At 42.1% G+C, this 24,584-nt stretch overlaps 1 protein-coding gene across 4 annotated transcripts in view; it reads right to left on the reverse strand.

Annotated features, from left to right (window-relative positions):
• The window catches only part of PDE2A (phosphodiesterase 2A), a 678,984-nt gene that overhangs the window by 64,250 nt on the left and 590,150 nt on the right, over positions 1-24,584 (reverse strand). For all 4 annotated transcript variants that reach the window (XM_063432647.1, XM_063432656.1, XM_063432664.1 and 1 more), the window contains one exon: positions 10,667-10,706. In XM_063432647.1, the coding sequence (XP_063288717.1) occupies positions 10,667-10,706 (40 nt within the window). The remainder of the gene's footprint in view (positions 1-10,666; positions 10,707-24,584) is intronic.

A 24,584-nucleotide genomic window follows, 5' to 3' on the forward strand; every position in this document is an offset into this window, starting at 1 on the left:
TTACATTAAAATACATGATACAAATGACCCTAAAACAGTTCCTTTTAAGATTTTGTAAAGTGTTCACTTTAAGCCCAAGAATTGCTGTGAACAATCTAGCAATCTACATGAAACATGTGCAACAATAATATTTTAAGGCCTTCCATCTGGCCCTATCTTATTTCTGAGCTCAGTAATGCGGGCGTAATCATTTGATCCAACTTGCTAAGTATCCAGAACATTTGTAATGAGAAAGACATGTTTTTGGTAGGTGCCTGGGGCTTAGCTATACTTTTCTGCAATTTGTTCTCGGTTGGTGAAGGCTGATCTTTAAATAAAAAACGTAATTTGAAGCCAATGGGCTTGGCAGCTTCAACTCCGCGCACAAAAATATTTACAGTATTTTCTAACATTGGGACAACACTTCTATTAATAGGAAAGGAAATATAGTAAAATAAAAATAAAATATCTGGCACTGCTGGGGGTTAGTATGTCAGCTATGCAGTGTATGGACATATAACGGAATGCTTGCTATCTTTACACACATACCGCACGTTCCAGCATGTTACATTCATGTAGACACAAATACATCCACATATTTATATATACTCTTTGACCTCTTTATTAGGAGCATCCACTGTACACCGTACAAGGAAGGACCCTGCCTATGGTGACAGAGCACTTTGCAACTTGAATTCATAAAGGTTTCACGTTCCTGCAGAATGTTCAGCCACACTTTCATTCTGCGAGCCTCGTGTCCCATCACATCCCAAATCTGCTCTGCTGGATGGGGATCTGGGGAATGTGTCACTGTCACTACCAGCTAGATAGGATGACAAGTTCACACCTGTAACATGGGACATTAGCCTGCTGGAAGTTCAGGTCAAACGGGGTAGACTGTGGGCGTCTAGGTATGCTGACATATTTAGATGATGTTAATGTTTTCTAAAAATCTTGGAACACATGTACCATTACATCCCTCCAGATTATGCTACTGACATCAAGTATGCTGGATCTAGGATTTATATTCCTCACCAATATCCTGATTTCCCCCCCAGTTAATTGTCCAGTTGTGGTCATCACGTGGCCACTGTAGCCTCCCATTTTTATCTCTCAGATGAGGAGCCTGGTGGAGTATTCATATTATGCAGTCGGAGAAGATGCTGTTAGTGAGTATTGAATTGGCCTTTTTACCCCAAGACCCGATGTTTACTGGATGTTTTCTGTTTATCAGACTGATTTACGTCAGCTCTAGTTCAGTGGCTCCTAACCTTTTTTGGACCATGGTACAATTCAGATATAGAATACTTTTCCAGGCAAGTCTGTCCTCGTCAGCAGTTTATAAATGTTAAAGAGTTATGAGTGTGGACTACGGACTGCCTTTTTTTTTATTATTATTTAATGAAAAAATAGCTACTTGATAAGACATACACATTTTAGCTTAATGAGAATATATATATATATATATATATATATATAAAGAGATTTTGAAGGTCAACTATAGACCCAAGTTAGCATAAAGCCACTTGCACCTGTCAATCCAAATATACATCCACTTATGCTTAAAGCTAACTATAGACAGAGCCATCTAGGGCATATGCTGAATACAGGTATTCAATACATTACATCAGGGCAAGGTGCAGGATGGACACTGGCTATTTTTGATAAAATGTAAAAAAAAATATAAAAGAGGAATAGCTGAATAGTGTCATTCTTCCACTCATTCACCATAAACTTGAGAGGTGCAGAGGGACACATTGTGTAGCCATTATTTCTACTTGGTAAGATTGTTTATTTATTGAATATTTTTTATTCTGTAACATCCATTCAATACACTTATGTAGCGGACCCCTGGTAACCCAACCGGTCACCTCCGCTAATCCCCTTCCTTCAGCCGCTCAGGAACCCTTACAAACAGGAAGCCATTTCCCCCCAGTAACTGGGTGACACACAGCTCTGGGAGTACAACACTGACAATGCTTTATTGGTACAGCTTCATTTTACGCACATTCCATTTTAAAACAATCCCAGGCTGGAGGGGGATGGTTTACAGATAACCATCTCCCGCTCTGGGAGATACCAATAGTGCAACAATTACAAACAGTAAAACATATTACATACATTGGGGAAACTTAGGGGGCTCTGCATCCCGGGAAGGGAATAGGGTACACATATGATAGCCACGGGTTCCAGCTGGGATCCCTGAAAATAGTGGGGCTATCGGATGTACAGAGGCCAAGAAATCATTGTATGAAGTCTGGGGCTCGAGGCTCTGTACATCCCCGCAATTAGTTCCACAGTGTTGCTTGGTCTAGTCCGGTGAATTCAAACTTCACACCTAAACCAAGCAACAGCCGAAGAATCCGAAGAAAGGGTGCAAACCAAATCGCACCAATCAGCGCTCGGGGAGAGGAGGCATTCCGCCAGCCAATCAGGGGAAAGGGCGCAAAACCATATTGCGCAAATCAGCACTCAGGGAAGGGAGGTATTTTGCTGGTCAATCGGAAGAAAAGACTCAAACCAATTTGAATGGTAGCCCTTCTCCTATTGACACGGACTTCCAGGCGGCTAGCGGGGACTCTGCGGCTGTGAGGCCGACTCACAGTTCCAGGGATTCTCTGCTGGGCTCGTGCCTCTCTCTCTTGTGGATATCTCCACGCAGGTAGCCACTAGCCCGAATAGTGATTAGGCTCTTTTAGGACGAGTTGGGGCGATCCGAACCGCTAGTGCCCCAAAACGGTCACCACCAAACTCAGGGACCCATTCATGGAGTCCCGGTGTAAAGACCACGCAAGGGAAGTGTCTCCTTTTGACACGAATGCTTCCCTTGGTTGGAGTCCGTCTATAAGAACGGGCGGCAACCCAGGGGAGCACTCATTAATTACTTCCCTTACGATTTCGCACTTATGTTGCAGGTGTGAACGTTCTGATTGATCAGTGTGAGCATTCTAAGGGGTACTGGGGTGGTCCTCGTTCAAGAGACGAATGGGTTCCATTCGTATGAGCCCTCCTGAACGGTAAACAGGGCATATTACACAAAATATAAGGGGAACAAAGGGAAACACATAATACTAGGGAAAAACACACTAACAAGCAAGCGGGCAGAAGTGGGTATGGCACTCAATGACAGTGTTCCGTCACAACGTATATCTTACTTTTATTTTGTACATTGTTTCATTTTATCTAACAATATTTATACAGTGTCCTTTGGGTCTTCAGGCACTGCATTATTTTAGTGATAAGCCAAGTTATTATCTAGAATACTTTTCTAAAACTGTTTCTGAAGTTTACTTGTAACAGAAAAATCTGATTCGCTTTATAGCCATAGATGTTATAAAATAAAACACACAATAAGCTTTGAATGACCAGAAACAGACTTTTCGTAGGTAAAGTCATATCATATCTGGAGAAAGCCATAGTGACCTATATTGAAGGGTCAACAGAAACCGACAATTAATACTTCTAGATATCTAAATGATTCATTTTCATTAAGGGCCATATGGTAGTCACAATTTTAATACTAGCACTTACTAAAAAACAGAGAATTCTAACGACTGCACTCTGTTACAGCCATTAGTTCGATATGTTTAGCATACATTAACAATAAGATATAACAGGCATATAAAATGGTGGGATGAGACACATGACTGGGCAGTTAATTTAAATGGGTACACGTTATTTAGGAAGGATAGGAAAAACAAGAAGGGTGGTGGGGTATGTTTATATGTCAACCATGAGTTAAAGTCAAATCTTAGGCATGTGGAGTGTGACGAGGAAAATGTGGAGGCTTTATGGGTAGATATCTGCTTGGGGCAAACAAAGGGAAATAAATTATTGGTTGGGATATGTTATAAACCACCAAATGTAAATATTAATGAGGAAGAACTGCTGTTAGAGCAAATTGGTAAAGCTGCAAATCGGGGTAACACATTAATTATTGGAGATTTTAATTACCCAGACATAGATTGGGATAGAGGGACTAGTACTTCAGCAAGGGAAATCAGGTTTTTAAATGTGTTAAATGACACCTTTATGTCACAACTGGTACAAGCACCAACTAGAAAGGATGCTTGTCTGGATCTCGTTATAACAAACAATGTTGATCTTTTAACCAACATTCAAGTAGGGGAGCATTTGGGAAATAGTGATCACAATATGGTAATTTTTGAAAAAAAATTCAAAAAGCAAAATCACGTGGGGTATATTAAAACGTATAATTTTTTAAAAGCCAATTTCAATAAGATTAGGGCACCACTACAACATATCGACTGGTATCAACTCCCTAGTGATAAAAACACTGAGGAAAAATGGAAACTATTCAAACAAATATTAGAAAGGTACATTTCACAGTATGTACCATTGGGTAATAAATATAAAAGAAACAAATTAAAACCAATGTGGCTTAGTAGAGAAGTAAAACAAGAGATTAAAAATAAGAAAAGGGCATTTAAAGTATTAAAATAGGGCAAATCAGAGGCATCCTATGTAAGATATAAGGAAGCCAATAACGCTTGCAGAAAAGGCAATTAAAGTGGCTAAACTAGAAAATGAAAAATTGATAGCTAAAGAATGCAAAACCAACCCCAAAACATTTTCCAAGTACATTAATTCTAAAAAAACAAAAAATGAAAGTGTAGGTACACTGGAAACAGAGATGGGTTTGTTAGCTAATGAAGACCAGGAAAAAGCTGAAATCTTAAATAACTATTTTTCTTCAGTATATATTAATGAGGATCCTATGGCAAGAGATAAGCAAATGATTGCTGCAAAAAACTTGCAGATAACTTGTGATTGGATAACTTGAGACAATGTGTTACAGCTATTAAAGAAAATTAATGTAAACAAAGCTCCGGGGCCTGACGGTATTCACCCACTAGTACTTAAGGAGTTAAATGGGGAAATAAGTGAACCTCTGTATTTAATTTGTCAAGATTCTTTTGTTTCAGGTATTGTACCGGAGGATTGGAGGAAGGCAGATGTTGTTCCTATATTTAAAAAGGGTTCGAAATCAATGCCTGGAAATTACAGACATGTGAGCTTAACTTCTGTGACTGGGAAAATATTTGAAGGGCTATTAAGGGATAATATTCAGGAATTCATTGGGAAGAACTTTGTTATAAGCAATAATCAGCATGGTTTTATGAAACATTGGTCATGTCAAACTAACCTAATTGCATTCTACGAAGAAGTAGAAGTATAGATCAGGGTGTTACAGTGGATGTGATCTATTTGGATTTTGCCAAGGCATTTGATACGGTTACTCACAATAGGTTAGTCTTCAAACTAAAAGAAATTGGTCTAGATGAATATTCTTGTTGTTGGGTAGAACATTGGCTTAAGGATAGAGTACAGCGAGTTGTCATAAATGGTAAATTTTCAGGCTGGACAAAAGTGGTAAGTGGTGTCCCTCAGGGTTCTGTTTTGGGACGGCTTCTATTCAACATATTTATAAATGATCTTGAAATAGGCATTGAAAGCCATGTGTCAGTGTTTGCAGATGACACAAAACTTGGTAAAGTAATAAAATGTGAGCAGAATATTGCTTTGCTGCAGAGGGATTTGGATAGATTGGGGGACTGGGCACTAAAATGGCAGATGAAATTTAACGTAGAGAAATTAAAAGTTATGCACTTCGGGGTTAAGAATGCACAAGCAATTTACACCCTAAATGGTAGTGAATTAGGAATAACTACACACGAGAAGGATTGGGGAATTGTTATAGACAACAAATTAAACAGCAATATGCAATGTCAATCTGCAGTTGCTAAGGCCAGTAAGGTTTTGTCATGTATAAATAGGGGCATAAATTCTCGGGAAGAAAATATAATTTTGCCTCTTTATAAATCGCTGGTAAGACCACCCCCATGATGTGCCCCCAGCACCCACCCGATATTACCAATGCCATGTATAACGCCATGTATAAAAAGCCATTCCGGAAATGATGCTGGAAGTTATTACTTGTGGGAGCCGAACATAAATCGCTGCAGGTCTCAAAGTCAAATAATACCTCAAATGAGATTTGCAATAACACTCAATGCCTGCCAGCGAGGGGGCTTCCACGGATACCACCATTCTCTGACAGAGACTATTTCACTGCCAGGATTACAGAGAGATAGATGTTCTAAGTGTGCACAGTATACAAGGGATACGTGACATCCTCAGAATGCCTATAGAACTGTCACACATCTAGAACATCCCAGAATTCATATAGAACTGTCACAGACCTAGAACATCCCAGAATTCATATAGAACTGTCACAGACCTAGAACATCCCCAGAATGCCTATACAACTGTCACAGACCTAGAACATCCCCAGAATGCCTATAGAACTGTCACAGACCTAGAACATCCCCAGAATGCCTATAGAACTGTCACAGACCTAGAACATCCCCAGAATGCCTATACAACTGTCACAGACCTAGAACATCCCCAGAATGCCTATAGAACTGTCACAGACATAGAACATCCCAGAATTCCTATAGAACTGTCACAGACCTAGAACATCCCAGAATTCATATAGAATGATCACAGCAGAGAACTCCTGTTGGTGCAGCCGAGGTCAGGCTTCTATTGGTCCCCCATACAGACGGATTACCCATCTCTGGGACCGGCGGCCTGCTCGGGGGCTGATACAAAGTAACATTTGGGTTATAGCACTGGGTATTAATGGTTGAGTTTAGGGTTGGGTATATGATGTGAGTGACGTAAAATGCTGAGACAGTTGGGGATAAATGTAGATTTTAACTGAAGTTTAAGTCTGATATTATTATTACTTTTAAAGTCAAGGTTACAATCAGATTCTGTTTTCGGTTAAATTTATTGGGGATACAAGAGTACCCCATATTATCTAATGTGAGCGTTTTACGTTAGCGTACTGATGGCCACGGTAGGTAAACCATATTAAAGCTATTTCAGTTACCCGCACGCCTTCTTCTCCACCTGCAGTGTGATCCCTTTAATCCACAACCGCTTCCCATCGCTTAATCAATTACTTTCAGTAACCGATCAAGGGATTTATTTCCTGGCTTCACTAAATATATGGAAATGGTAAATGTTTATTTTATTTGCCACAAATTGAAATGTAATCATTCAACACGTTTTATTAAAGTGTCACCGTGACGATGACATGACAGGCTGCATTTAATCCGCTGATAATGCCTATTTTCTGCGCTAACATTCCTCGGCAGAATCTCTGTTACCAGGTGTCCGCCCAGTAATGGGAGATATGATGAATCGCTCTACTTTCATACATCTAAATTAGAGTTGGCAATGGGTACACACAGCTTGCATGGCTGAATGTGACACATGACACAGGGTCTGATTATTTATTCTAAGAATTATTTTCACATCGCCAGAAATGGATCATATAAAAGCGTGGATTCGAGTAAAGGCAGACACTAATTAAAGAGCCTTCCTGGCGTAAGTAAGAATAACCTGCGATGATATGAGGACATTAAACAGTCGTGTATTTAGAAGAAACAAATTATGTAACCAGAACTTCACCTATTTATGTTTCAACCTTTAAACTGTTTTATCAGAAGTACAGGAATAAAACCATCAAGCTTTTCTTTCAATGTACCGTATTTTAGCAGCTGCACTGTCAACAGGTAATGTAACCAAATTCATCAAACAGTTAAAGTGTTACACTGCTAAATCTCACTGCAATCTGTGTTAGTTACATACTGGAGCTCCGACCCTTCGGGCTTCGTTAAACTGAATGGGAGAAACTGGTTTCCCCCTGGGGACAGGTAATATGGTATTAGACAGCAACCTTTGGGTTAAACCATTCGTGAACGGTTTAACCCCTTCGGGTAAAAGAAAACAAGAAAACTCTAGGCACCATAACAACTTCATTTTGAGTAAGGTATAATGGAGCCTACACTGTTCCCTTAAATATAAAACATAATCCAGGGGAGTGACAGTCCCCCATTAAACTTTATTTCACTTTATGCTATAGACATGGAAAGGAAAATGAATAACAACACATTAAGGAAACCCCTAACATTTTGCACATGAAATAAACCTCACTGCCGTCATGCCTAACTACCCCAATCTCACTTTAATTTATAGACTTCTTAATGTGTGTAAAAGTACCAATTACCTGCCAATTATTTAATCAACTCTTCACCTGCCCGCACCTGAAAACGCTTTTTATGCGGTGCACGTCACATTAGTTATCCATTTTATTTTGTTTCTGTCTCCTGTTGTCTAGAAGCATATTCTCTGTTTAGATTGTAAGCTCACACGGTGCTTTGTTTGAAGCCCACAGAAAAGGATCTAACTCCTTTTGTGCCATGAGGTCTGATTCCATATACAGTATATATATTATATTATATCCCTCTCTCTGTAACTTTGCCTGTAATCATGACCACTGAACATTTCTAAACACGTACTAGTTAATTGCGTTAACCCGCACAGTGTGTACATGTACTATGGACATAGTCCTGAGGGACATAGATATTGAAATATTGAGCACACACAGCTTTAGGGTTTATTTAAATTGTAATTACATGGAATTATTGAGACAGGCAGAGTCATAATTAAAGCATTTTATAGTGTGAAAGTTAAATTATTCTTCCTCTTTGAGACTGCTCTATCAAGATGTATATCCAAATATGATGGATATAAACGTCACTGCTACCGTTAATAAATGTAACTTGTCTCTTTGTCTTTTTAATGTAGTTTGATACAATAAAATGTACTCTGTTTATATACCTGGCACATTCATGGTACTCAATGCAAATTAGGCCTATAATTTATCATGATTCCTTGCTTATCTTGGACAGACTCCTAAAATGAACCCACCCCCGATGTCCAGAGTTAACAGCCCTGTGTAGTAGTTATGGTGCCAGTAATGCCCTGGATGCTTCCCATGGTAAATAGTCAAAGCCCTGGGTGCCGCACCACATCCAACCTTCTCCAGCAGGAAAGACTCTACAGACTGAAAAATACACACAATGCTAAGATTGTTCCCCTTTAAAAGAGAAAACTACTAAGCAAGCTGGTAAAGATATAAGTACACATTGATATAGAGCCTAATAAATCTTAGAATCTGGAGTCCAATAGACAGGAAACAATAGGGGAGAAAGAGGATATACAGAGCAATGCTAAATATTATTGATACAGTGCGTGAAAAGTACCCCTATATCAACAGAGATACATTGAAACTTTATTAGCCTATTATAAGATAAAAGGATACAATAGCACCTGTGTATCAACAGAATAACTCAGTTTCCTATAATTGCCTGTAATATCTATCCTTGGTGCATAATTAAATCCTTCATTTTGAATGCTGTTACCAAGGAAGCTTTTGGGTGATAATCCCCTAAACAGCACAATCCCTTCCGGTCTCACTGTGAAATCAATTGATTAGGCGATATAACAACCCAGCATAAACACAGTGTTAGAGTCTTGGGGGATGTTTAGCCAGTGCTAGTATAGAGAAGTAGTATAGAGGGAAAAAATGTCTGATGACAGAAAGAACAGCGAGATCAGGGTGTGTAATTATAAGATAAAATCTAATGTGACGAAAACCTGTCGCTGTTCTATTGCTGTTCCCTTACTTCTGCTAATAAACACCTTCGTGGGTGTTCTAAGCTGGATGGCTTAACTAGATGCTGTTGTCCTATCAAGTAAAGGGGCGACACGGAGGGATTCCCAGTCACTGCACTTCGGCACATCACAGTGCACTACTCACAATGCACCAAGGGAACCCCTACTTTCACCTTTTTGGTTATGATTATTTTTCGTTAATCACTATTTCTTCTATTACTTTTCTTGGAGTCCAACTTTACTTGATAGGACAACAGCATCTAGTTAAGCCATCCAGCTTAGAACACCCACAAAGGTGTTTATTAGCAGAAGTAAGGGAACAGCAATAGAACAGCGACAGGTTTTCGTCACATTAGATTTTATCTTACAATTACACATCCTGATTTCGCTGTTCTTTCTGTCATCAGACACTTTCCCCTTCATATTATCTCTCTATACTAGCACTGGCTAAACATCCCCCAAGACTCTAACACTGTGTTTATGCTGGGTTGTTATATCGCCTAATCAATTGATTTCACAGTGAGACCGGAAGGGATTGTGCTGTTTAGGGGATTATCACCCAAAAGCTTCCTTGGTAACAGCATTCAAAATGAAGGATTTAATTATGCACCAAGGATAGATATTACAGGCAATTATAGGAAACTGAGTTATTCTGTTGATACACAGGTGCTATTGTATCCTTTTATCTTATAATAGGCTAATAAAGTTTCAATGTATCTCTGTTGATATAGGGGTACTTTTCACGCACTGTATCAATAATATTTAGCATTGCTCTGTATATCCTCTTTCTCCCCTATTGTTTCCTGTCTATTGGACTCCAGATTCTAAGATTTATTAGGCTCTATATCAATGTGTACTTATATCTTTACCAGCTTGCTTAGTAGTTTTCTCTTTTAAAGGGGAACAATCTTAGCATTGTGTGTATTTTTCATTATCTTTACAATAAAGGGTTCATGCCCATATCTGGTGGAGCTGGTACCACCCATTCTGACCCATTTCCCTAGCCATAGACTTAACGTTTGTGTTAATCTAGGACTAAGGGGAAATTTCCTGTTCTCTATATTTAAAGACTCTACAGACTGTCTATAGAATAGTGTTTGTCGCTGCTAGATAATGATATACACAATAAACTCACCTAAATGTGTGAAGAGGTTTTTCGCCACTTGCAGAAGAGCCTGTGGAAAGAAATTGCGAATAGTTATTATTTTTGAATCTAACTCTGTATTGTCTGATACACATTACAGGCCCGGGCGATCTGACACTTTCATGTGTATTAGTCTGGGGAGGACTGTGTGTCTGTGTATTAGTCTGGGGAGGATGGTGTGTCTGTGTATTAGTCTGGGGAGGATGGTGAGTCTGTGTATTAGTCTGGGGAGGATGGTGTGTCTGTGTATTAGTCTGGGGAGGATGGTGTGTCTGTGTATTAGTCTGGGGAGGATGGTGTGTCTGTGTATTAGTCTGGGGAGGATGGTGTGTCTGTGTATTAGTCTGGGGAGGATGGTGTGTCTGTGTATTAGTGTGGGGAGGATGGTGAGTCTGTGTATTAGTCTGGGGAGGATGGTGTGTCTGTGTATTAGTCTGGGGAGGATGGTGTGTCTGTGTATTAGTCTGGGGAGGATGGTGTGTCTGTGTATTAGTCTGGGGAGGATGGTGAGTCTGTGTATTAGTCTGGGGAGGATGGTGTGTCTGTGTATTAGTCTGGGGAGGATGGTGTGTCTGTGTATTAGTCTGGGGAGGATGGTGAGTCTGTGTATTAGTCTGGGGAGGATGGTGAGTCTGTGTATTAGTCTGGGGAGGATGGTGTGTCTGTGTATTAGTCTGGGGAGGATGGTGAGTCTGTGTATTAGTCTGGGGAGGATGGTGTGTCTGTGTATTAGTCTGGGGAGGATGGTGTGTCTGTGTATTAGTCTGGGGAGGATGGTGTGTCTGTGTATTAGTCTGGGGAGGATGGTGTGTCTGTGTATTAGTCTGGGGAGGATGGTGTGTCTGTGTATTAGTCTGGGGAGGATGGTGTGTCTGTGTATTAGTCTGGGGAGGATGGTGTGTCTGTGTATTAGTCTGGGGAGGATGGTGTGTCTGTGTATTAGTCTGGGGAGGATGGTGTGTCTGTGTATTAGTCTGGGGAGGATGGTGTGTCTGTGTATTAGTCTGGGGAGGATGGTGTGTCTGTGTATTAGTCTGGGGAGGATGGTGAGTGTGTATTAGTCTGGGGAGGATGGTGTGTCTGTGTATTAGTCTGGGGAGGATGGTGTGTCTGTGTATTAGTCTGGGGAGGATGGTGTGTCTGTGTATTAGTCTGGGGAGCATGGTGTGTCTGTGTATTAGTCTGGGGAGGATGGTGTGTCTGTGTATTAGTCTGGGGAGGATGGTGTGTCTGTGTATTAGTCTGGGGAGGATGGTGTGTCTGTGTATTAGTCTGGGGAGGATGGTGTGTCTGTGTATTAGTCTGGGGAGGATGGTGTGTCTGTGTATTAGTCTGGGGAGGACGGTGAGTCTGTGTATTAGTCTGGGGAGGATGGTGTGTCTGTGTATTAGTCTGGGGAGGATGGTGTGTCTGTGTATTAGTCTGGGGAGGATGGTGTGTCTGTGTATTAGTCTGGGGAGGATGGTGTGTCTGTGTATTAGTCTGGGGAGGATGGTGTGTCTGTGTATTAGTCTGGGGAGGATGGTGTGTCTGTGTATTAGTCTGGGGAGGATGGTGTGTCTGTGTATTAGTCTGGGGAGGATGGTGTGTCTGTGTATTAGTCTGGGGAGGATGGTGTGTCTGTGTATTAGTCTGGGGAGGATGGTGTGTCTGTGTATTAGTCTGGGGAGGATGGTGTGTCTGTGTATTAGTCTGGGGAGGATGGTGTGTCTGTGTATTAGTCTGGGGAGGATGTGTGTCTGTGTTTGTCTGCCTTTTGGTTCTTGTTATTTTGTGTCTTTCGGATTTGCCAGTATTTTGTATCGCAGGTGCCTGTGTGCAGGAGAGACTCTTGGTGAACAGACTGGTGAGATCAAGGGCTGTCTACCGGCTCCCTGTAAAAACACAGGGCTTGGTAGCATGCTCATCAAGAACTGTGTCACAGCACCCACCCCATTCCTAATTGGTTGATCCCTTTATTTCTTTTTGGAATCATATCTTAAATATTGAGGTATTTGTAATTCAGTGAAAAACTCTATACTCACTACTAAATCTTGATCAGCTTCCAATATTCCAAGGCAACAGTGAGACTTCCGCCATAACCTTAAACCCCACTAGAGGGAGCTCAGTGCCCACAGTCAGCAGTACTCCTGCAGGCCAGCGGACATCGAACAGACATTACATGCACAAACTCACACACTGTAACTGTCCTGTACGTACAAGCTTGCAGTCTTGCAGAGACGGGGGAAGTGAAGAAATAGAAGTTAGGTGGAATTCATAGTCGAGGCCATAGCTAAGGTGGGGACTGATGGAATTGATACAACCCTATGCCCAGACTCCCCAGTCTAAAAACAGATGCATTGCTTTGATAGACACGACCTCATTTAGAATTAGATTTAGTCATATTCAATTTCCTGGACTATTTTTGGTTTTGTTGAAAATCAAGGGAGAGATGTATCAAGGCAAAACAGGTGCTATTTTATTTGCAAATTACTAAATGCTCAGATACATTCTACTGGTTTCCATGGTGATTGCTCATTATTTAGCAATTTGCCTCAAAATTGTTCCTGCATTTTCTTTGCTAAATCTCCCTCTTATTTCCATAGAATGTGGAGGTAAAAAGATCAACCACCAACACTTACATCACACTAAACCAGGGATAGGCAACCTTCGGGACTCCAGATGCTGTGGATTACATCCCCCATAATGCTCTTACACCCATAACGCTGGCAAAGCATAATGGGAGATGTAGTCCAAAACATCTGGAGTGCCGGAGGTTGCCTATGCCTGTGCTAAACCATTACTTGAACAGCGCTCGCCTCGCAACATATTCATAAGACCTCTAGATGGCGCTACTGTTAAAAATCAACCCATCAAATAATTCTATTCACATGCCAGTATTAGATTTGTAACTTCTTCTACGTTCTATGCAGCATTTTTATTTTTCTCGCATTTGTTTATATTTTTTAAGGGCTGTGTTTTAGCGGAGCTGATTCCTATTAGTAACAATGACAGTTTGTATATCTTGTTCTAGATTTTACACTTTTTTTTTAGTTTACTCCAATTCTTTCTGCCTTTAGTAAATAAACCACTTACTGTATCATGGCATCTTTGCTCTGTAAGGAAAATATCTGATCATTGGTCTCATACCTGCAGTGCTATGCTTTTAGAATAGGAGGAAAGGGAACCAGTTTGGGACAGTTCCTCTGGATGTTCAGTTCCATCACAAGAAACATTTACATGCGTTCGCCCAAAAACAAGGAACTCAGTGCGCCTATGGAATTATTCCGTGGACCCTCACCCTTTCCTCATTAAGACAGGAAAGTGACTGAAAAGGCTGCTTTCTGTATTATTACACATCAGTCGTCTTGTTTGGGTAATCCTCTGCATCGCACACGTTAATTAGTTTTCCTCTAATACCCTCCCTGATTATAAATTCCATCTTTATTTCTGTACCTTGAGCTTTGAAATGACACCTTATCCGGCAAGCCTGATGGAGGTCAGAGGAGTTAATTGCGCACACCCTTTCATAATGAGTTACAGATCAGACTCGTATTGCAGGGAATTTATAGCTGAATCACAAAGGCTAATTTTAGCACATTTTGTAGAGTAGATTCACACCTCCTCCTCTTCACTGTCTCACCCTCTAATAATGTTATTGTCCTAAATATTTCATGGTATTGCTCTTTACTCTTCAAGGACATGAGCTTGTTATGTTACACATGGGATCCATGGAATGACTTCATTAAGGGACATGTCAAGTTTCATATTGAATGACACTACATGCACAGGTTATGAAGCAATGCACATGTCTCCATTCATCAGCTAAACCATCTCCACCGTGCTCCTCTCAATACTTTGCATGGCGTATTCATGCCAGGATGTTAACTTGTGCTGGTTCTAAGATATGTTATTTACTAATATTATTTAATAAATTGAGAACTGAAAGGAAATAAGAATTTATCAGAGAATGAGAATCAGATACCAAAAAAAGCTGAGCTGAAAAAGTAGATTTCCAGACAAACCATTGGCCCAGAAGAATCTCAGAATGGCCTCTGGTACTAGATCCGAAGCTGGATTTTTGTCACCAGGGAATAAACGAGAGACAGCCACTTGCTTCCTGTATTGTCACAAGTGAACCCCTATATGTTTTGGGGTGGATGAGGGGACTAGGTTATGCAATCGTGCGGATTGAGTTAGAAAGACCCAGAGCTAGGAGAAATGGCATCTGTGCTAGTGAGCAGCTAGACTACTTTGATCTAAATAACATGAGTGGCTACATTAATGAAAAACATTAAGCTAATCAGAAAATAAATGTACGTAACCTAGGAAATCCGAACTACGTGCAGAGTTTTATTATTTTGTTCCATGGTTGGAAATACACATAATCAGCTCCTTATATAAATATATATATATTACATTGACAATCCACGTTTCAAACTCAAGATCTGGGGTGGAAATGATTTTGAGTGTAATATATATTTCCGTTACTCCAGTTTGACTTACCCGCTGTTTAAAGACAGTGGTCCAATAGAACAGTAAACATTCATTATTTCACATAACGTTTTCAATTATTATAAACTGCGCAATATGCAATGTTGTTATATAAACTTTATAGCAGTTAAATAGTGTCATGAACTCCAAAACTGGCGCTATGAAAAACCCAATGAAAGCTCTGCATTCATCATTTCTATTGATCCTTTGCAGACGAGTGCAGAATACGGACAAACAGGGGCTACGTGTGCAATAACCGGGTTTTCTCGCACGGAGGGAATCCATTCCTGTCCTTTCTGTAGTTTTAATACTATCTAAATATCTAAATCATTAGCTCTATTACAGGTTTTTTCTCTCCTCCGGCCTGAGCGACAACCAATGCAATTAGCATTTCCACCACACTAACAGACAACCGACACCGCAGGGTGTCTTCCCCCTCTAGAAGACGAGAAATAACGAATCTCTCTGCAGCGCTGTTAATTTTCATTAAAAGAAGACTTAGGCAAACTAACAGCTCCTTAGTTCCCTGAAAATGGCCGGGTGCTGGAGGCTGGAGGAGCACGGTTTGGGAGATGTTGAAAATGGCAAAGAGAGATAGACAGCATATGTCGAGATGTTTGGAAGGATACTTATTTAAAGAGCTATAGATACATGGAGCATTCTCCTAGCAGGGGTACTGGAGTTTAAAATAGTGGGGGGAAAAAATCAAAGATGGTTAGCATGGACACACTGGCCCCTCCGTGACTCCGTGCTCTTTTTCTAACGTTTTTGCAGTGACTTTGAGGAGAGGTTATGAGAACTAGCTGTTTTTTTATCACCATGGATTATTCAATTACTAGAAACTTTGTTTCATGTCCTCTTTTCCCTGTATACTCTCTCTATGCTGACTGCAAGGTGTAATGGACACAATTTACATGAAAGATTGACAGGGGAGTAAGATGGCAGCGCCCATTGCAAGAGATGTGGATTTATACCTGTAACTGTATAGTTCACACCTCACAAATACATATTTATGTTAAACAGAGGGCATAAGTGAACACATTTATTCGTGGATTACAAGGTGCGATTACAATCCTGTTAGGACGGAAAACATTCAGTAGACAACAAATAAAATACAAATGCTGCCCGGCATACGAGATCCTGTAAAGAACTAGAAGCACATTTTATAAACCGAACTTCCTAAATATTTCGCCAGAGCATAATGTAATGTCTGAAAGTAGGTGTTATACCCACTCTGCCCACATTCACCAGGTACACTCGGTAAGCACTGTGTTCCTGTACTGTGTTTAGAGCCCGCGACCTGTATTATACAGGAACTGCAAACACTGTGTTCCTGTACTGTGTTTAGAGCCCCTGACCTGTATTATACAGGAACTGCAAACACTGTGTTCCTGTACTGTGTTTAGAGCCCTCGACCTGTATTATACAGGAACTGCAAACACTGTGTTCCTGTACTGTGTTTAGAGCCCCCTACCTGTATTATACAGGAACTGCAAACACTGTGTTCCTGTACTGTGTTTAGAGCCCCCGACCTGTATTATACAGGAACTGCAAACACTGTGTTCCTGTACAGTGTTTAGATCCCTCGACCTGTATTATACAGGAACTGCAAACACTGTGTTCTTGTACTGTGTTTAGAGCCCCCGACCTGTATTATACAGGAACTGCAAACACTGTGTTCCTGTACTGTGTTTAGAGCCCCCGACCTGTATTATACAGGAACTGCAAACACTGTGTTCCTGTACTGTGTTTAGAGCCCGCGACCTGTATTATACAGGAACTGCAAACACTGTGTTCCTGTACTGTGTTTAGAGCCCTCCACCAGTATTATACAGGAACTGCAAACACTGTGTTCCTGTACTGTGTTTAGAGCACGCGACCTGTATTATACAGGAACTGCAAACACTGTGTTCCTGTCCTGTGTTTAGAGCCCCCAACCTGTATTATACAGGAACTGTAAACACTGTGTTCCTGTACTGTGTTTAGAGCACGCGACCTGTATTATACAGGAACTGCAAACACTGTGTTCCTGTACTGTGTTTAGAGCCCCCTACCTGTATTATACAGGAACTGCAAACACTGTGTTCCTGTACTGTGTTTAGAGCACGCGACCTGTATTATACAGGAACTGCAAACACTGTGTTCCTGTACTGTGTTTAGAGCCCACGACCTGTATTATACAGGAACTGCAAACACTGTGTTCCTGTACTGTGTTTAGAGCCCCCGACCTGTATTATACAGGAACTGCAAACACTGTGTTCCTGTACTGTGTTTAGAGCCCCTGACCGGTATTATACAGGAACTGCAAACACTGTGTTCCTGTACTGTGTTTAGAGCCCCTGACCGGTATTATACAGGAACTGCAAACACTGTGTTCCTGTACTGTGTTTAGAGCCCCTGACCTGTATTATACAGGAACTGCAAACACTGTGTTCCTGTACTGTGTTTAGAGACCCTGACCTGTATCATACAGGAACTGCAAACACTGTGTTCTGTGTCCCTGTACTGTGTTTAGAGCCCCCGACCTGTATCATACAGGAACTGCAAACACTGTGTTCCTGTACTGTGCTTAGAGCCCCCGACATGTATTATACAGGAACTGCAAACACTGTGTTCCTGTACTGTGTTTAGAGCCCCCGACCTGTATTATACAGGAACTGCAAACACTGTGTTCCTGTACTGTGTTTAGAGCCCCCGACCTGTATTATACAGGAACTGCAAACACCGTGTTCCTGTACTGTGTTTAGAGCCCGCGACCTGTATTATACAGGAACTGCAAACACTGTGTTCCTGTACTGTGTTTAGAGCCCCTGACCTGTATTATACAGGAACTGCAAACACTGTGTTCCTGTACTGTGTTTAGAGCCCGCGACCAGTATTATACAGGAACTGCAAACACTGTGTTCCTGTACTGTGTTTAGAGCCCGCGACCTGTATTATACAGGAACTGCAAACACTGTGTTCCTGTACTGTGTTTAGAGCCCCTGAACTGTATTATACAGGAACTGCAAACACTGTGTTCCTGTACTGTGTTTAGAGCCCTCGACCTGTATTATACAGGAACTGCAAACACTGTGTTCCTGTACTGTGTTTAGAGCCCGCGACCTGTATTATACAGGAACTGCAAACACTGTGTTCCTGTACTGTGTTTAGAGCCCCCGACCTGTATTATACAGGAACTGCAAACACTGTGTTCCTGTACTGTGTTTAGAGCCCTCGACCTGTATTATACAGGAACTGCAAACACAGTGTTCCTGTACAGTGTTTAGATCACCTGACCTGTATTATACAGTAACTGCAAACACTGTGTTCCTGTACTGTGTTTAGAGCCCCCGACCTGTGTTATACAGGAACTGCAAACACTCTGTTCCTGTACTGTGTTTAGAGCCCCTGACCTGTATTATACAGTAACTGCAAACACTGTGTTCCTGTACTGTGTTTAGAGCCCCCGACCTGTGTTATACAGGAACTGCAAACACTCTGTTCCTGTACTGTGTTTAGAGCCCCTGACCTGTATTATACAGGAACTGCAAACACTGTGTTCCTGTACTGTGTTTAGAGCCCCTGACCTGTATTATACAGGAACTGCAAACACTGTGTTCCTGTACAGTGTTTAGAGCCCTCGACCTGTATTATACAGGAACTGCAAACACTGTGTTCCTGTACTGTGTTTAGAGCCCCTGACCTGTATTATACAGGAACTGCAAACACTGTGTTCCTGTACTGTGTTTAGAGCCCCTGACCTGTATTATACAGGAACTGCAAACACTGTGTTCCTGTACTGTGTTTAGAGCCCCCGACCTGTATTATACAGGAACTGCAAACACTGTGTTCCTGCACTGTGTTTAGAGCCCTCGACCTGTATCATACAGGAACTGCAAACACTGTGTTCCTGTACTGTGTTTAGAGCCCCTGACCTGTATTATACAGGAACTGCAAACACTGTGTTCCTGTACTGTGTTTAGAGCCCGCGACCTGTATTATACAGGAACTGCAAACACTGTGTTCCTGTACTGTGTTTAGAGCCCGCGACCTGTATTATACAGGAACTGCAAACACTGTGTTCCTGTACTGTGTTTAGAGCCCGCGACCTGTATTATACAGGAACTGCAAACACTGTGTTCCTGTACTGTGTTTAGAGCCCTCGACCGGTATTATACAGGAACTGCAAACACAGTGTTCCTGTACTGTGTTTAGAGCCCTCGACCTGTATTATACAGGAACTGCAAACACTGTGTTCCTGTACTGTGTTTAGAGCCCCCGACCTGTGTTATACAGGAACTGCAAACACTGTGTTCCTGTACTGTGTTTAGAGCCCCTGACCTGTATTATACAGGAACTGCAAACACTGTGTTCCTGTACTGTGTTTAGAGCCACTGACCTGTATTATACAGGAACTGCAAACACTGTGTTCCTGTACTGTGTTTAGAGCCCCCGACCTGTATTATACAGGAACTGCAAACACTGTGTTCCTGTACTGTGTTTAGAGCCCTCGACCTGTATCATACAGGAACTGCAAACACTGTGTTCCTGTACTGTGTTTAGAGCCCCTGACCTGTATTATACAGGAACTGCAAACACTGTGTTCCTGTACTGTGTTTAGAGCCCTCGACCTGTATTATACAGGAACTGCAAACACTGTGTTCCTGTACTGTGTTTAGAGCCCTCGACCTGTATTATACAGGAACTGCAAACACTGTGTTCCTGTACTGTGTTTAGAGCCCGCGACCTGTATTATACAGGAACTGCAAACACTGTGTTCCTGTACTGTGTTTAGAGCCCTCGACCGGTATTATACAGGAACTGCAAACACAGTGTTCCTGTACTGTGTTTAGAGCCCTCGACCTGTATTATATAGGAACTGCAAACACTGTGTTCCTGTACTGTGTTTAGAGCCCCCGACCTGTTTTATACAGGAACTGCAAACACTGTGTTCCTGTACTGTGTTTAGAGCCCCTGACCTGTATTATACAGGAACTGCAAACACTCTGTTCCTGTACTGTGTTTAGAGCCCTCGACCTGTATTATACAGGAACTGCAAACACTGTGTTCCTGTACTGTGTTTAGAGCCCCCGACCTGTGTTATACAGGAACTGCAAACACTCTGTTCCTGTACTGTGTTTAGAGCCCCTGACCTGTATTATACAGGAACTGCAAACACTGTGTTCCTGTACTGTGCTTAGAGCCCGCGACCTGTATTATACAGGAACTGCAAACACTGTGTTCCTGTACTGTGTTTAGAGCCCGCGACCTGTATTATACAGGAACTGCAAACACTGTGTTCCTGTACTGTGTTTAGAGCCCCTGACCTGTATTATACAGGAACTGCAAACACTGTGTTCCTGTACTGTGTTTAGAGCCCCTGACCTGTATTATACAGGAACTGCAAACACTGTGTTCCTGTACAGTGTTTAGATCCCTCGACCTGTATTATACAGGAACTGCAAACACTGTGTTCCTGTACTGTGTTTAGAGCCCTCGACCTGTATTATACAGGAACTGCAAACACTGTGTTCTGTGTTCCTGTACTGTGTATAGATCCCGCGACCTGTATTATACAGGAACTGCAAACACTCTGTTCTTGTACTGTGTTTAGAGCCCCCGACCTGTATTATACAGGAACTGCAAACACTGTGTTCCTGTACTGTGTTTAGAGCCCTCGACCTGTATTATACAGGAACTGCAAACACTGTGTTCCTGTACTGTGTTTAGAGCCCCCGACCTGTATTATACAGGAACTGCAAACACTGTGTTCCTGTACTGTGTTTAGAGCCCCCGACCTGTATTATACAGGAACTGCAAACACTGTGTTCCTGTACTGTGTTTAGAGCCCTCGACCTGTATTATACAGGAACTGCAAACACTGTGTTCCTGTACTGTGTTTAGAGCCCCCTACCTGTATTATACAAGAACTGCAAACACCGTGTTCCTGTACTGTGTTTAGAGCCCGTGACCTGTATTATACAGGAACTGCAAACACTGTGTTCCTGTACTGTGTTTAGAGCCCTCGACCTGTATTATACAGGAACTGCAAACACTGTGTTCCTGTACTGTGTTTAGAGCCCCCGACATGTATTATACAGGAACTGCAAACACTGTGTTCCTGTACTGTGTTTAGAGCCCGCGACCTGTATTATACAGGAACTGCAAACACTGTGTTCCTGTACTGTGTTTAGAGCCCTCGACCTGTATTATACAGGAACTGCAAACACTGTGTTCCTGTACTGTGTTTAGAGCCCCCTACCTGTATTATACAGGAGCTGCAAACACTGTGTTCCTGTACTGTGTTTAGAGCCATCGACCTGTATTATACAGGAACTGCAAACACTGTGTTCCTGTACTGTGTTTAGAGCCCGCGACCTGTATTATACAGGAACTGCAAACACTGTGTTCCTGTACTGTGTTTAGAGCCCCCTACCTGTATTATACAGGAGCTGCAAACACTGTGTTCCTGTACTGTGTTTAGAGCCCCCTACCTGTATTATACAGGAGCTGCAAACACTGTGTTCCTGTACTGTGTTTAGAGCCCCCTACCTGTATTATACAGGAGCTGCAAACACTGTGTTCCTGTACTGTGTTTAGAGCCCCTGACCTGTATTATACAGGAACTGCAAACACTGTGTTCCTGTACAGTGTTTAGAGCCCTCGACCTGTGTTATACAGGAACTGCAAACACTCTGTTCCTGTACTGTGTTTAGAGCCCCTGACCTGTATTATACAGGAACTGCAAACACTGTGTTCCTGTACTGTGTTTAGAGCCCCTGACCTGTATTATACAGGAACTGCAAACACTGTGTTCCTGTACAGTGTTTAGAGCCCTCGACCTGTATTATACAGGAACTGCAAACACTGTGTTCCTGTACTGTGTTTAGAGCCCCTGACCTGTGTTATACAGGAACTGCAAACACTCTGTTCCTGTACTGTGTTTAGAGCCCCTGACCTGTATTATACAGGAACTGCAAACACTGTGTTCCTGTACTGTGTTTAGAGCCCCTGACCTGTATTATACAGGAACTGCAAACACTGTGTTCCTGTACTGTGTTTAGAGCCCCCGACCTGTATTATACAGGAACTGCAAACACTGTGTTCCTGCACTGTGTTTAGAGCCCTCGACCTGTATCATACAGGAACTGCAAACACTGTGTTCCTGTACTGTGTTTAGAGCCCCTGACCTGTATTATACAGGAACTGCAAACACTGTGTTCCTGTACTGTGTTTAGAGCCCCTGACCTGTATTATACAGGAACTGCAAACACTGTGTTCCTGTACTGTGTTTAGAGCCCTCGACCTGTATTATACAGGAACTGCAAACACTGTGTTCCTGTACTGTGTTTAGAGCCCGCGACCTGTATTATACAGGAACTGCAAACACTGTGTTCCTGTACTGTGTTTAGAGCCCGCGACCTGTATTATACAGGAACTGCAAACACTGTGTTCCTGTACTGTGTTTAGAGCCCTCGACCGGTATTATACAGGAACTGCAAACACAGTGTTCCTGTACTGTGTTTAGAGCCCTCGACCTGTATTATACAGGAACTGCAAACACTGTGTTCCTGTACTGTATTTAGAGCCCCCGACCTGTGTTATACAGGAACTGCAAACACTGTGTTCCTGTACTGTGTTTAGAGCCCCTGACCTGTATTATACAGGAACTGCAAACACTGTGTTCCTGTACTGTGTTTAGAGCCCCTGACCTGTATTATACAGGAACTGCAAACACTGTGTTCCTGTACTGTGTTTAGAGCCCCCGACCTGTATTATACAGGAACTGCAAACACTGTGTTCCTGTACTGTGTTTAGAGCCCTCGACCTGTATCATACAGGAACTGCAAACACTGTGTTCCTGTACTGTGTTTAGAGCCCCTGACCTGTATTATACAGGAACTGCAAACACTGTGTTCCTGTACTGTGTTTAGAGCCCTCGACCTGTATTATACAGGAACTGCAAACACTGTGTTCCTGTACTGTGTTTAGAGCCCTCGACCTGTATTATACAGGAACTGCAAACACTGTGTTCCTGTACTGTGTTTAGAGCCCGCGACCTGTATTATACAGGAACTGCAAACACTGTGTTCCTGTACTGTGTTTAGAGCCCTCGACCGGTATTATACAGGAACTGCAAACACAGTGTTCCTGTACTGTGTTTAGAGCCCTCGACCTGTATTATATAGGAACTGCAAACACTGTGTTCCTGTACTGTGTTTAGAGCCCCCGACCTGTTTTATACAGGAACTGCAAACACTGTGTTCCTGTACTGTGTTTAGAGCCCCTGACCTGTATTATACAGGAACTGCAAACACTCTGTTCCTGTACTGTGTTTAGAGCCCTCGACCTGTATTATACAGGAACTGCAAACACTGTGTTCCTGTACTGTGTTTAGAGCCCCCGACCTGTGTTATACAGGAACTGCAAACACTCTGTTCCTGTACTGTGTTTAGAGCCCCTGACCTGTATTATACAGGAACTGCAAACACTGTGTTCCTGTACTGTGTTTAGAGCCCGCGACCTGTATTATACAGGAACTGCAAACACTGTGTTCTGTGTTCCTGTACTGTGTATAGATCCCGCGACCTGTATTATACAGGAACTGCAAACACTGTGTTCCTGTACTGTGTTTAGAGCCCGCGACCTGTATTATACAGGAACTGCAAACACTGTGTTCCTGTACTGTGTTTAGAGCCCCTGACCTGTATTATACAGGAACTGCAAACACTGTGTTCCTGTACTGTGTTTAGAGCCCCTGACCTGTATTATACAGGAACTGCAAACACTGTGTTCCTGTACAGTGTTTAGATCCCTCGACCTGTATTATACAGGAACTGCAAACACTGTGTTCCTGTACTGTATTTAGAGCCCTCGACCTGTATTATACAGGAACTGCAAACACTGTGTTCTGTGTTCCTGTACTGTGTATAGATCCCGCGACCTGTATTATACAGGAACTGCAAACACTCTGTTCTTGTACTGTGTTTAGAGCCCCCGACCTGTATTATACAGGAACTGCAAACACTGTGTTCCTGTACTGTGTTTAGAGCCCTCGACCTGTATTATACAGGAACTGCAAACACTGTGTTCCTGTACTGTGTTTAGAGCCCCCGACCTGTATTATACAGGAACTGCAAACACTGTGTTCCTGTACTGTGTTTAGAGCCCCCGACCTGTATTATACAGGAACTGCAAACACTGTGTTCCTGTACTGTGTTTAGAGCCCTCGACCTGTATTATACAGGAACTGCAAACACTGTGTTCCTGTACTGTGTTTAGAGCCCCCTACCTGTATTATACAAGAACTGCAAACACTGTGTTCCTGTACTGTGTTTAGAGCCCGCGACCTGTATTATACAGGAACTGCAAACACTGTGTTCCTGTACTGTGTTTAGAGCCCTCGACCTGTATTATACAGGAACTGCAAACACTGTGTTCCTGTACTGTGTTT

Source organism: Pelobates fuscus, chromosome 1 (assembly GCF_036172605.1).
Source record: "Pelobates fuscus isolate aPelFus1 chromosome 1, aPelFus1.pri, whole genome shotgun sequence".
Lineage (NCBI taxonomy): Eukaryota > Metazoa > Chordata > Amphibia > Anura > Pelobatidae > Pelobates > Pelobates fuscus.